This window comes from Perca fluviatilis, chromosome 2 (genome assembly GCF_010015445.1).
Source record: "Perca fluviatilis chromosome 2, GENO_Pfluv_1.0, whole genome shotgun sequence".
In the NCBI taxonomy this organism is placed as follows: domain Eukaryota; kingdom Metazoa; phylum Chordata; class Actinopteri; order Perciformes; family Percidae; genus Perca; species Perca fluviatilis.
This window is the reverse complement of record NC_053113.1, coordinates 13,541,520-13,556,262: the sequence shown is the minus strand read 5'-3', so window position 1 is coordinate 13,556,262 and position 14,743 is coordinate 13,541,520. Positions and strand designations below refer to the sequence as shown.

At 40.8% G+C, this 14,743-nt stretch overlaps 1 protein-coding gene across 2 annotated transcripts; it reads left to right on the top strand.

Moving 5' to 3' along the window:
- The first annotated feature begins 393 nt into the window (after positions 1-393).
- On the top strand, positions 394-14,521 carry LOC120547238 (gastrula zinc finger protein XlCGF26.1-like). 2 transcript variants are annotated; one of them, XM_039782753.1, is made up of 9 exons: positions 394-1,009; positions 1,145-1,296; positions 2,296-2,394; positions 3,977-4,193; positions 5,548-5,618; positions 7,951-8,076; positions 8,753-9,038; positions 10,328-11,079; positions 13,695-14,521. In XM_039782753.1, the coding sequence occupies exons 2-9, from the start codon at positions 1,180-1,182 to the stop codon at positions 13,959-13,961; spliced, it is 1,935 nt and encodes a 644-aa protein (XP_039638687.1). In that variant the 5' UTR covers positions 394-1,009; positions 1,145-1,179; the 3' UTR covers positions 13,962-14,521. The 2 variants fall into 2 exon arrangements, with proteins under 2 accessions (XP_039638687.1, XP_039638680.1); XM_039782746.1 differs by having other exon boundaries at positions 394-1,296.
- The last annotated feature ends 222 nt before the right edge of the window (positions 14,522-14,743 follow it).

Sequence of the window (14,743 nt, the reverse complement as noted above, 5' to 3'; positions counted from 1 at the left end):
GCTTTTCCTTTTAACATTTTTAATCATTTAAAAGGTACAAACTATCAACAATCAATCGATTAATCAAGATAATGCTAAGCACATTAATCCATAAAGAAAATAGTCATTAGTTAATAGTTCAAAATACGATACGATACAACTTTATTGTCGGCCAAGGCTGAAATTCTTTGTGCATCCCTGGGTAGCTCGTATAAAGAAAAAAAAGAGGACATACGCATACATACAAACATACATGAGATTAATAACACCAAGAGACATACGTGAAACATTCAGGGTTCATACGTTTTGAAAAAAACCTGGAAAAGTCATGGAATTTTTAACACAGCATAATAATATGTGTTTAATTTATGAATCCCACTATGAACCACATAAGTTGTTTATAGTTAAACCTCTGAGGGGAAACTTTAACACAGATTTGTATTCTTATTGTATAATGTCATGGAAATTTGCCGAAAAGTCATGGAGAGGTATTGGTTAAAATACGTATGAACCCTGAACATTACCACAAATGACAAAAATTTCCAAGTAGGAAAACAAAGAAAACGTGTATAACAACAGAAAATGACATGAACATACACACACACACAAGGTCTTGGAGACGTATATCCCTGAGATAAGTATTGCACTGGATTTAATGTAGCTGGTTTAACAATAGGATAGATTGATGTATGAAAGAGTTTTTAAGTCTGATGCGATTACAAGAATGAACTCTAAAGCGTCTGTTTGAAGGCAGAAGCTGATATTCACTGTGCAAATGAGCTCCAGCTCAACCAACTACAACAGTAAATCCTGCTTTTACATGAATGCATGAGTAGTAATAATAATCAAATTATATAATGTCAACATCACGGAATGTGTATTTTCTTTTTTTCCGTTACCTAACGTTATTGGTGAGTGTGGACGACTGAATAGGACTAAGCCGGCTCTGATAGGACGCAGGACCGTAGTAAGTATGCGTGCTTTTATTTTGAAGAGCATGAACTGGGAAGAGGAAGACGGAATCCGTGTTGTGAGTGGCTCGAGTTTTTCTTTTCACCATAGCGACAATATTGTAGCAGCAAATGCTTATTGCGTTGTTATACAATTTTAGAACTGTAGCTAAATGTGTTAAGTTAGCTGAAATATTAACTTGTCAGAATGTCAGACTTTGAGGCGCAGGTAGGCTCCATTGTGGAGATAATGGTGAATACGGCGGTGACAGAGTTGACCAAAGTTATCGGCGGCTCCGCATCAACCCATCCAGAAGTGTCAGCATCATGTACAACTGAAAACATCAACGGGTCTTTGGATGAGAAGGTAGCTACGTTCAACTGTCGGTTACTGTTTGTGTGTGTGAGCCGTGTCGGTCCGGTCCTCTGCTGTGCTGGGGCTCCCTCCTTCTCTGGCGTCTAAACAGACCAGCTGAACATAGAAATAGAAGAGCTGCACTTAAATAACCACTTAATATGTCTGCTGTGCTGACTGTAGCGCGTATTACGAACACATCCACGATTACGACTAAATTAAATTAAAATATGTCGCTCTGGTTGGTCGACAACCGAGAAGAATCCATCTTTGATCGCCATTTTGAGTTGGACGGCAAGCCCAGGCCTATCTATCTGCTGTATGTCTAGAAGCCTTTCAGCTACAGGTTTCACTCAACGCAGACGTCACGTGCGGGATCGTGATCTATTTATCAGTTGTCAATTAAAAATGATAGCTTCTGTGATCATCTTAAGGACACTAAAGACGACAGATGTCTAACTGGAATGCAGCCATGATATAGCTATATATATATATATATATATATATATATATATATATATATATATATATATATATATATATATATATATATATATATATATATTATAGGTATATTATAGGTATCAAAAGCCTGCGAAAGCAGTAACCACATTTTTTAAAAAAAAGTAAAAGTAGCAGTACCACAATGCAAAAATAATCTTTTACAAGTAAAAAAAAAAATCCTGCATTCAAAATTTTGTAAATCTCTTATGAAACTATTATTAATCTGTGTCTGCAAAGTTATAAAGTTAACAAATAAATGTAGTGGAGCCGTTTTTTTACCTCTGAAGTAGTAGAATTATGAAAAAGTGAATGTACTGTAAATAGGAACAAGATAATCATAATGTTGCCTTTGTGATTTTAAGTGAATATAAACTCCTGCTCTTTTTTACAAGTATTACTCATCCTGATTATGTGAAACAGTCGATTTAATTTTTTTTTCTCCCTTTGCTGTGACACTTGCTAAGTATTGGTCCAGTGTGTAACGGAGATGTGTGTCGTTCCCATCAGGTGATCCATTTCAGCGTCTTCATGACGTCTTTGGCTCGAGAAGCCGTGGAGAAGATCTGCCAGCTTTTCCACGATTGTTCCTGTCTGCTGCAGTTAGAAGTACGTCGCTTCACTGCATTGGTGGTGGTGGTGGTGGTGGTGTTGTGTTGCAGTCATCTTTGGAAAATCAATCTTATCTATTGTTATTATTATATTAAGTATAATGTTATATCAGGATTTTTATTACAGCATATTTTCCAAATGCCAAAGTTAGTTTCTAACTAACGTTTGTTACACAGAAATTATGAGAAATTTGAAACCTATCTGTACATGGCATGCAGTAAAACATTTCATAGCATGTCCCACTTCTTCTGCATATGTCATATACGGAAGAAGTAATCTCATCAACATCGATGGAACTTATGTCTTCCTATAAAGACTTATGATGAAGGGGTCATAGGGCTGCAATCAACAATTTATTTAATTATCTTATCATTTTCCAGATCTATCGCTTTTTCCTCTATGATATGTAAGAAAGTAGTGAAAGATTTCTATCACAATATCCTACAGTCCTTCAAATTGCTTATTTCTTACGACTCAACAGTCCAAAAGCCAAAGATATCGCTGTAATGTAAATTCTAATATTTGAGAAGCTGGAACCAGCAAATATGAGGTATTTCTGCTTGAAAAAGCTTTAGATTTTACATTTAGTTTCTATTATTGTCTAATCGATTAAGCATCTAATTGTTTTCAGTTTTTTAGTTCCACAGTACTGGCCAACACCCGTGCAAGTGGTAATTCTGAATTTGGACGATACCAAGAATAAATACTTTGAGCAAATTTCAGCAGAAACAGTTGAAACTAAGATGGTTTTGATTTATTTAGTTTTTTTGTTTTTGTTTTTTGTTATCGCCTCCAAACTTCTGGTTAGAGATGATTCTGCTTGTTCGAGAAAGTTTACAATAACCCTTAAGATATAAAAATAGTAGTTTAAAAGAGAGCCTGACAGAGTGATACCGATTTTAGAGAGAATCAAGTAACTGATTACTGATGTGGCGGCCGATACAGAGAATCTTTTAACTGGAATGAAAATAGATCTTTTCTACGTGGATAGTGCACAGAGTATGACTGCAGAGGTCGGTGTGGTAATAAGCACGGGTAACATGGCGGTTGTCAGCGACATGGTAAATGTTGTAATAGTTATATTAAAAAGGGAAAATGATAGGGTCATTGTTTACTAACTTTCCAGAATGTATTTCACAAACGAGTTAGATACTTACCGCGGAGACACCGCTTGACTCCGCAGTTCGCACCACCGTCAGCTCAGGATGCACTCTGCTGCACACAGTGCTGAGAGAAAACAATGGAGTCGGAGTGTGCTCTGCTGGAAAAACTATGTAATGACACAATATCTAAATCACCCAAGCATCGTTTTCTGCATTGTATGTTCTGTAAACAAAAGTTTTCATATCGGCCATATATGCCGAATATATGCCGATGCCTTTATGTCTGTGCATGCTAAATCGCTCAGGCTCTAATTCTAAATATTACGGAAATTAAAGGGATAGTTACGACTGTACAATTTTATATTATTAGTATGGATCGCCATATTGCCCAGCCCTAGTAGAAAACCAGATGGCTACAAAATCCTCACATTCTCCATTAGTCATGATTTAATTTAAAAAAACGTTTGTCTTTGTAGGCGACACAGGGCGTTGCAGAGATCGAGGAGCTGAGGAAGAGACTGGAGGTGGCGGAGACGGAGCTGAAGCTGGTGCTGGAGGGCAGCGGAGGCCAGAAGCAAGCGGAGGAGCTGACGGAGGGAAGCAGCGGAGAGAAGGAGGGCCCGAGGCCTTCGACCGACGGAGCAGAAGGAGAGACTGTCCAGAGCCAGCGCTCAGGCAGGAAGAGTCGCAGAGGTGATGAGATCATCCTTTCACTGTGTTATTTTTCTTAATTAAACATGGAGTGGGAAATTGGTTGTGTTGCCAGTGAGCTGGTGATTAGGGCTCGGCGATATGGAGGAAATCAAATATCACGATATTTTTGACCAAATACCTCGATATCGATACCGCAGCGATATTGTAGTGTTGACTATTGGTGCTTTCACAAAATATTTACACAATGAGGTTTTTGATAAATAATCATCAGTAATGTGGATATAATGACTAAGTGGGTAAAGGCAAATAATAGAACAGTTACAACAGTCTGGTAAGTTCAGAAAATGACATCACTCTATTGTAATGCAGCCTTTAAAACCAGGAAAAGACAACAATTATGCCATATCACAATATTACGATATCCAAAATCTAAGACGATATCTAGTCTCATATCACGATATCGATATAATATCGATATATTGCCCAGCTCTACTGGTCATTATAGCAAATTAGAACCGCGACTGATGCAGGACCGCGGCATGAAGCGGAGGGGTCTTGATTCAGCCCAAAGGTGTGAGAAAAAGCAGACCGTAGAAGGCTGAGATTGACCAATCAGAATCAAGTATTCAACAAGTCAGTTTAATAAAATATATTATAACACATGTTGATATTTAGCATACCTTTCTTTCTTTCAAAAAACAACAAGTAACTAGCCTACTGTATATGTTGGCAATAATGAGGTAGGGAAACTGCCGTTAAAACACAGTGGTGGAATGTAACTAAGTATACTCTTTTACTCAATCGCTGTACTTAAGGACAATTTTGAGGTACTTGTACTTTACTTGAGTATTTTAATGCATACTTTCATGTTACTTTATACTTTTACTTCAGTACTACTATTAACGAGTACTTTTACTTTAGGTACTTTTTACTTAAGGTTTTGAATGCAAGACTTTTACTTGTAGTATTTTTACACTGTAGTATTGTAGCTGTAGCTACTTTTACTTAAGTAAAAGATCTGAATACTTCTTCCACCGCTGTACAAATGTGACAGAATAACTATATATATGTGTATATATAATATGTTTTTTTATTGCCACTTAGCTCTATGAATGATGCATTTAAGTTTTCCCATATGCACAAGATAATAAAACACTGCACTTTGACAGCAACTCATTTAAATCATTTATCTTTGTTATCATAAGGGCCTACACTGTATCGATGTTGGAGCGGTTTGCTGAGAGTTTGACTCAGCAGTGTGCTGTGTTTCCACTGTCTGCTTTCTCTAGCTTTCTGTCTGCCTACATTGTACTTTGTCTGATGAAAGCAGAAATTGCTAAAAAAATATATATATGATATATACTATATATAACAGCTTTCTGAATTTTTACAGTTGTGGCTAGCGGGGTTGCTAGAGTGAAGAGATCGCCTATAATTCACCTGTGGAAAGTCAGAACTTATGAGGTAAAATCCTGTCTTCTCTTATGTAGATGTTCCGATATCCTTTAAAGTGCCCATATTATGGAGGAAAAAAAAAAATAACTTTTTCTGGGATTTGGGGTGTTATTTTGTGTCTCTGGTGCTTCCCACACATACAAACTTGGAACAAAAATCCATCCATGCTGTTTTGAGTGAGATAGGGGTTTCTGAATGTGTCCTGCCTTCAGTCTCCAGGTGAGCTGGTCAAAATCTGCACGGCCGTCTACGTCATCGGCCGAAACAGTTGGTGTGTGCCAAGTGTTACATGTGCCTCTTGTGTTTGTGTGTCTTGTTTTCTCCCTCTGTCTCTTTCCCTCTCTGTTCCTCATTCTGCCCTCCTCCCTCTGCCTGTTGCACACCACCAGTGCACCTCCGTGCACATTTAGGTGCTGGAGTTTTATTTTAGTTTATTGTGTTAGTTTATTCCTCATGTAAACCTTCAGTTTGTTCACACATCCCATCAGTAACGTCTGTTCTATAATATGTATGTACAGATTCACTTGTCATCCACACCATTTGTTTAAATCTCAGCTATGTTAAAGACAACAATGAATAATCTTATTGATTATGATCAGGATAAAAATACATGCGATTATAGATTTCTTTACAATAGATGTAAAGGACATCTGGTGATTTCTCTCTTCAGCCTCATGCAGTGGAAGAGAAACATACAAATGCATAGATACAAATATTCAAACATTTATAGCAGAGAAGTTTTCATTCTCAAACACGATGAGTGACAGCCTCCGTGGCCAAATTAACCAAATAAACTAAAATAACGAAACTCCAGCACCTAAATGTGCATGGAGGTTGGGAAAACACAAACCTGCTTGTTGTGGATAAAAAAAAAAAAAAGCTGAGGAGGAAACTCCTCACTGGTGTGCTCTCCACGTGTCTCTGTCCCTTCACTCTCTGCCTTTTATCACCTCCCCCACTCTACCTGAGCACTGGTTACACTCAGGTGTGCAACAGGCAGAGGGAGGAGGGCAGAATGAGGAACAGAGAGGGAAAGAGACAGAGGGAGAAAACAAGAGACACACGCACACACACACACACACGTACACACACACACACACACACACACACACACACACACACACACACACACACATACACACACACGTAAAGCCCGGGACACACAGGGCCGAAAATCGGCCGTTGGACAGTCTGGCGAGGTCAGTGACTCAAGTCTGTTCGGTGTGTCCCGTGCCGTCGTCCGTCTGGGGGGCTGTCGGCGTTCATTTTGGCCGAACTGACCGAATGTTCGGTCGGCGGCAGGGCGGTCGGGACTCACCCGGAAATGGCGAGCGGAATGAGGTGACTCTCTCAAAATCTGATGAAAATCTTTTAAACTGACCTTTGTTGATCTGAAATGAAGACAGATTCAGCAACTGCACGGCCTATTTCTCTCTTAAAGTGTTTTCAGAAACATGTTCCGGTGAACTATTTTAGTCCAATATGAGATCGTATTCTGAACGGCCGCCATGACAGTCTGGCTCTGAATTTCCAGAGAAAACAAACCCATGTGACGCGCTCGTCCAATCAGCTGCTGGTTTTCATTTATTGGGCAACAATACAGAGTAGCGCCGCCTGCTGCTATGGAGACGTATTACGTTTCTCAAGTCGGTGTCGCCTCAGTGTGTTCCGAGGCAGTTTTTTGGACCTCGGGGACGCGACTGATCATTTCGACTGGCTTTTCTGCCGAGGGTCGGCCGTCTGGTTGGTGTGTACCGGCTTTAACACTAACCACTTTAGCTAAGACCACATCAGCTAGCTGTTTCTCCAACTTCAGTCAGTACAAGGCAGGATTACCAGGGAGACTTCTTCTAAACGAAGGCGCTCTTCCAACTTTGCGTGGAATACCTGCAGAACAGGGACATGGAAGTAGTTCTATAGTGTTGTAGCAGTGTTTTGCCATTGAGAACGAGGTGGCTAACCGCTAGCAGTGCTAGCTTCTAGCTAGTAGTCCTTAACTAGCTACTGCACCTATGCGACTCCCAACAAAGATGGGATAGAAGTGTGATATCTCACTCTGTAGCTAAAACAGAGAGCTCAACACACAGGGTGGAAAGAGGAGCTGCAGCAATGTGCAGTACAACAAAAATATGGTGTTTTTAGAAAATTAAACCATGTAAACCTATTCTGGTACAACCTCTAAATACAATTATGAACCTGAAGATGAGCATAATATGGGAACTTTAATAATTTAAATGATTGAACCTGAAAACTTTTAACAGAACCCCATCACTGCCTTAGTCTACCCAGACACAAATGTTTTGACTCTTAAATCTGTCCATATTCTCTCTACTCCTCTCAGGAAAATGTCCAACCTGTGATAATAAAGGAAGAAGAATTGGAGGCAATAGCTGACCAAGCGTCCTCTGATTCGGGTCAGAACAGAGATGACCTGGGCCAGAACAATGATGACGACCCAGACTACCAGGTTGATTTCCCAAATACCTAATTCATTTTCTTGGTTTTGTCTGTTTGTGTCCTCCTTTATTACGTAAAATATTTAGCATACATACAGTACATGGTCCATCCATTCACAATTAACCCTCTGAGGTCTAAGGGCATTTTCACAAATGTTCTTAAATTTAAATTTTTAAGGTATTTGCATTATTGCATTATGTGTTTCACATCAAAACAAAGTTTCCGTATAGTGAAGCCCACATTTTTTCTGTGAGATAATTTGGCACTAAAGCTGAAACGCTTTTTGAAATTCCTCAAACCTCTTTTTGAAAACAAACCTTAACTTATGATGTGTTGTACGAATCGCTTCAGTGCTTGAAATGAGTTTACCAAAGTCTTAGGTAATATATGATTAAAATTGTAAATAAATGTCTGAAATTTTCTAATTTAGCTTTTTGAATACGAGTGTTGTCGAACATTGCTTGGACACTCCGGTGCGTCTTTTGTCCTCAGAGGGTTAAGAATGCTGTTTTAAATGGCCCATATACTATATGTTAGTGTGAGTGTTGAGGCCAGTTTGTTAAGCATGTGATGAACTACACCAGTTAAAGGTAATTTCTGGCCAGTGTATGCAGCCCACCAAAAACAAGAAAAAGCAACCGAGTTAGGAGGAAATTAATTAACAATTTGTGCAATCGTTCTGTTAGTTGGAGCCAGAAGATTCAGACGACGGTGACCCAGGATTCACTACGAGACCTAAACGTGTTGTTAAGCCCAAGGCCCATCGAGGTCGATCAAAGAAGGAGGGCCAGAGTCAGAACCAGCAGCCTCTGAGCTGCAAACACTGCACGAAAACCTTCACCAAGCTGCTGCAGCTCAAAGCCCACCAGGCCGTCCACGGGGCGAACGCTGAGAAGGCCTTCCGCTGCTCTCAGTGTGGCAGAGGCTTTTCACTCCAGCGAAGCCTCAGTGCACACATGCTGCTCCATACTGGTGAGTGTGATAATACAGTACGGGGGGCATAAGGACTCCACAAGAAGCTGACAAACAAACAGCCCTGATATTGCCTTAAAAGTTGATGTGGTGTCTGGAGCTGAAACTAACGATTAATTTCATTGTTGATTAACTGTTGATTATTATCTGGATTCATCTATTAGTTGTTTGGTCTATAAAATGTCAGAACATGGTAAAAAAAAGGCCGATCAGTGTTTTCTAAAGCCCAAGATGACGTCCTCAAATATCTTGCTTTGCACACAAGTTAAAGTCATTCAATTTAAAAAAAAAAAAAGCCTCCAAAATATTCACATTTAAGAAGCTGGTATCAGATTTTTTTTACATTTTCTTATAAAAACAATTACTCAAACTGATTTTAATCGATTATCAAAATAGTTGGTGAATAATTTAATGACTAATTGATTAATCTTTGCGGCTTTAATAGTGTCAAGGAACATCCATATAAACATCCATAGAAAACATATTTACACATCCAGCAGACACAGTGGTATTAGTATTAATTTGGAGGTGTGTTTTTGCCCTGATGAATGTTGTCCAGTATTCAATTGTCTATATCCACGACGGCCTGATGTCCAGTACCTTCTTTCTTTGTGTTGTAATTCTAACCTCCGGTGGATTTGTGAGGACTATGGTTAACTGCTCCTCAGATCTCTGCAGGGTAAATCCAGACAGCTAGCTAGACTATCTGTCCAATCTGCGTTTTCTGTTGCACGACTAAAAACAACTTTTAAACATACACACGTTCCACCAAAACAAGTTTCTTCTGAGCCTATTTTGCAGAGGTACCGCAGCTTTTCTCCGGTACTTAGCACCCTCCTCCAGCGCGCTATGGAGGAGGGTCTGGCAAAGCGAGACTAGGAGCCATGAGACTCAACAACACAGTAAAGTGCCTTAAAACCAAAACGATGAGCTAAAAGCATGGATATATTATATTAACTGGATACTGGATACCGGATCCCGAAATATTCAGTTCAATGGAGACGCTTCCCTTGTGCATATGCTAAAAAAACATTTCTAAGCGTCCGGGTTTACTTCCTTGATATGCGGCCCACTGAATGTGTGCAGTAGTCTTTTTCCCGCTGGCCTGGTTAAAAGTGTCTGAAAAGCTCAGTAGAGCTGCAGAATTGTCTTTGTGTTTGTCAGTGCAAGAAACCTATTTCACATTTACATCCATTAATTTGATTTTGTTTATTAGGGGAGCTTTAAAAAGCATATTAACTTTTAGTATGTTATATTCGGTTACTCTAACCCATTGGTCCCCTATACAGGTGAGAGACCACACACCTGTGATGTTTGTGGAAAGGGTTTCACCCTGAAGCAGCTGCTGAGGAACCACCAGCGTCTCCATGCTGAGGTCCGGCCGTTTCGCTGCGAAGTGTGCGGAAAGAGTTTCTACCGAGCCCACGGCCTGAAAATGCATCAGATGGTCCACACGGGAGAGCGGGCCTATAACTGCAAGTTCTGCAAGAAAAGCTTCACGATACAAGGTAACCTGCAGCGCCACCTGCGCATTCACACGGGGGAAAAGCCGTTCAGGTGCGAGACTTGTGGCAAAAGCTTCAACCAGGCTGACACTCTGAAAGGCCATAAGCGGATACACAGTGGTGAGCGTCCCTTCAGCTGCGAGACCTGCGGTAAATGTTTCATCCAGAAGAGTGCCTTGAAGATGCACCAGAAGATTCACTCGGGCGAGGACCCGCTGGCGAGCGTAGCCTGCGTAGCGTGCGGCGCTACGATGGCCTGTGTCGACTCGCTTCGCACACACCTCCAGACGCACGCGGCGACCATTCCTTGCACGTGTGTGCTCTGCGGCCGGCGGCTCAGCTCCATCACCGACCTGCGCTCGCACCAGCAGCACCACACGGTGGTCAGGCCTCACAGCTGCGGGCTCTGCGGGAAGAGTTTCAAGTCGTCCAGTTACCTGAAGATTCACCTGAAGGCGCACAGCGGGGAGAAGCCCTTCTCCTGCGACATCTGCGGCCACACATTTACACAGCACAGCAGCCTTAAGTCCCATCAGGTAGGTTTGCATTGTGCATTGTTTTTGTGATTGAAAGGTTCAGCATTGAAGTTATAAAGATATCCCCATCCCTTTCATTTGCTGTGTTTGACATAAAAACTGAAATGTGTTGCTGGTCTGTAGCAACATCCATGTTTTAGCAGCTCACAAAAAAAGCTGGGACTGATTTCCTAAAAATCAGAATTAGGCAAACAAAGAATTTTTGAAAGACCTACATTTTAAAATGATGCATAAGTTGTTTGTTATCGGTAAAACGGCATCTACCCCAACAGATCCTTTATGGAATAAAAAAGGAGAGCTCACAGACCTCAGTGCTGCTGACCATAGAAATACATTTTTATTTCTATGGGGCTGACATTGCTCTTCTGTGTGGTTTACAGATGCAACAGAGCACACTTTCTGTTAACATCGAACAGTGATGCTGCAGAATGCTAAAGTTATTGGTCTGCTGCCATACTAAGTGTCTTTATCAGGCAGAAAAGCGCTACTGTGGATATTACTCTTTGCGTTCTCCTCAGGACTTCCTCATGCTTAAAGGTACAATATGTAACATTTCTGCTTTAAAATGTCTAAAATGACCATACCTATGTTATATATTTTTATGAGTTGTGTTCTTACACTATCCCGAATGTTTCCACCAAATGTCAAACCCAGAGAAATCTGTTATTTTATTTTCAGACACGGCACGTTTCCTTTAGTCGCCCGTCAGTGGCGTCATATAACCTTTCACCCTCCAGTTACTCTAACTTCCGTCAGAACACTGGCACCAAGATGATACGTTCAGGAGTAATTGTAAATCATGCAATGTCACAGAAAAAAAATACTTGTAACCGTAATACTGCTTTTTTTTGGCCATAAAGCATCATTTTGTGATTAATTACATCCCACTTTTTATCACAGTAATACAACAGATACCTTATTTATTTTGAAAGTTCAATATCGACAAGTAGCTAGCATTGATGCTAATGCTTTGTGGGTAACATTATGAGGTTACAACATCATTCAACACGCTTTAGTATGACTGTTTCGACCACAGTTAACAGGACTGGGCTAACCCACGAATAGCTTCACTAGCAACGTTAAATGTATAGATAGACGATTAATCTAATGCTAATTTAGCCAGCTAGCACACCCCGGTCTGTCTGCCTCACTCCCCCGGCGCAGAGAGACTCAGTCGGGATGACAGCTGACAACAGCCCCGGGACATATAGCTAGCTAGCTATCATTAGCCCCCAGTCAGCTATCAGCCAGCTGCTTTTATTACAGCAACCCCCCGGCCAGAACTTATCTCCAGTGCCTGGTGCTTACGACGCTAACGGCAGTTTAATTAAACGTCGGGAAACGGACTATATCAGACCAGGCACCGAGTCACAACAGCGGCCATCCATAGAGTTAGCTACATCTCCGCAGCGCTACCGGTGTATGCATAGACATAATGGGTGTATGTGCTGAAAATCTCCTCCCTGCCGAATTTCTCCCCTCTTCGCGTTAAGCTGTCTTTACGGTTAGCTAAATTAACCTGACAAAAGGTGGGTTAAGCACCAAAACGAAAAGTTAAGATTACTGAAAAGTGAAGGGGAGATAATTCGGGGCATCTGGGAGATGTTCTGCTGCTGCACAACCGGCATCGAACGTCCTGGCTCGCGGTCGCGGAGATTCCCCCGACAATCCCCCCCCCACACCTGTCTCTCAGCCTCGTTTAGTAGCTAGCTAGCGTTACAACAAACCCCGTCCGCCCCGGTGTTGAAACGATCCAAAAGGTGACACTGATATGTGAAATATTTTATGTTTTAGCTGCTGGCTACTGTTAGCTTGCTGGCTCACGAGCTAACTGGTCAGCTACAAATAAAAATCTAATCAAGAAAAACGTAATTATGTTGGGGAAACTGCAGCTATTTTATTAGAATGAATAAACGTAACGTGAATAAACTTGAATGGGTAAACTCGTCCGTGAACTGATGCATTCTAACTGGCAGCGAAGGTGTTTAACACTTAAAACTCCCATAATTCCACACAACTTCCCAACGTCATCAAAAGTCCAGTTTTACCGTCCATTGTTTTGGTTGAGAGACCCCTAGTGGCAGAAAGTTACATATTGTACGTTTAAAGCTGCTGTAGGTAGGATTGGGAAGATCCAGGACTTAACCAAAGAATTTGAAAATCGACAACTTCTCAGTCCCTCCCCCCCCCTTTCTGCTAAAGCTCCAAATGGTCTTCTAAGCCCCTCCCCCCACAAGGGAGAATGAATGTGTGTGCATGAGCAGTGATTGACACCCCCCTTTGGATTGAAACATCTGAACAGGGAGCTGTGGATTTTTGCAAATCGCACTACAGGCTGTAGGTGGTGCCAGAGGAGCTGGATTTCTTTTTTAAATGACCAGCTTCATGTAGTTCTACTGGAACATAGGGTCAGTTTCAGCAAATATGACAGAAAGTTAGTTTTATAAGGCTTACCTACTGCACCTTTTAAGTAAGAGAGGTTTAGAGTAAGACTACGAAACATTTCTTGCATGAGGCCCAGTGTGGTGTTAAGTCTTCAATTTAATCCTACATCTGAACATGACTTCACTTAACAGTTTTATTTATTTTATTTTTTTTTACTTTTCTCTCCAAAGGCTGTCCACACAGGACAGAAACCGTTCAGCTGTGGCACATGCGGAAAATGCTTCAGCAACACGGGAAACCTGAACAGACACCAGCGTATCCACACTGGGGAGAAGCCTTTCAGCTGCGACACGTGCGGACGCAGCTTCAACCAGGGCAACAGCCTGAAAGCCCATCAGCAGATCCACACCGGGGAGAAACAGTTTATGTGCGACAAGTGTGGGAAGAGTTTCTCCTACCTCAGGAACTTGAAGGACCACAAGTGTTTTTATGTCTGAAGCAAAACTCTGATGAGACGTCAGCCCTGGTGACAGAGCAGATGACGTTAGGCTTCCTTGTACCTGTTGAGGAATGAATGAGTGGATATAGATAATAAAAGAAGACTTTGCTGTGAAAAGTGGTTTTGGTGATTATGAAGTTGGGTTTTGCAGATTTGATTTGTTTTACTGTGAAGCTGGTGGGGAGAGATGCAGTGTGGGGTTGAGATTAGTGAACAAATAAATGAACAACTTTTAGATGAAGTTAAAAAAGGCTTAGGTAAGAACCCTTTTTTTACATTTTAAGTTTAAGGCATTAACTTGAATGCAGTGAGTAATGGTTTAACCAACTTAAAGAGTGCATTTATTTTCTTTTTTCATTTGATCTCCAATAGATAAATAAAATACAACTATGACTTTTTTGGAAACAATGTCGCCTTGTGTGCATTAAAGAGAATGTGTTGACTAACAATACCGAAACAGTTATTTGTTCCATCTGTAACTACTCTTATGGAGTGTATTTGTTATTTGTCTAATTTGTGAATGTCAGTCAAACTGATAAACATTGAAATCTAAATCCAGTTTTTTTTTTATTTTATTGACTTTCATAATGCATTGGAAGAGGTTAAAGAGCGTATCTCTCTTTTTGACTGATACACTGTCAAAATCAAATGCAGACACACATTCAACAATTCTCAAACATATCTCCAGTCGTCAAGCCGTTTTCCCAGTATTTATGAACACATGCTCAACCCTCGCAGCCTTAAAGTAATTCTAAATATCAGCAAGACACAAAACCAGGA

Coding starts and splice junctions, on each gene's coding strand:
- LOC120547238 (XM_039782746.1), top strand. CDS start 1,138: ATGTCAGACTTTGAGGCGCAGGTAGGCTCCATTGTGGAGATAATGGTG. Junction 1,297..2,295: donor ACGGGTCTTTGGATGAGAAG/GTAGCTACGTTC, acceptor CGTTCCCATCAG/GTGATCCATTTCAGCGTCTT. Junction 8,077..8,752: donor ATGACGACCCAGACTACCAG/GTTGATTTCCCA, acceptor TCGTTCTGTTAG/TTGGAGCCAGAAGATTCAGA.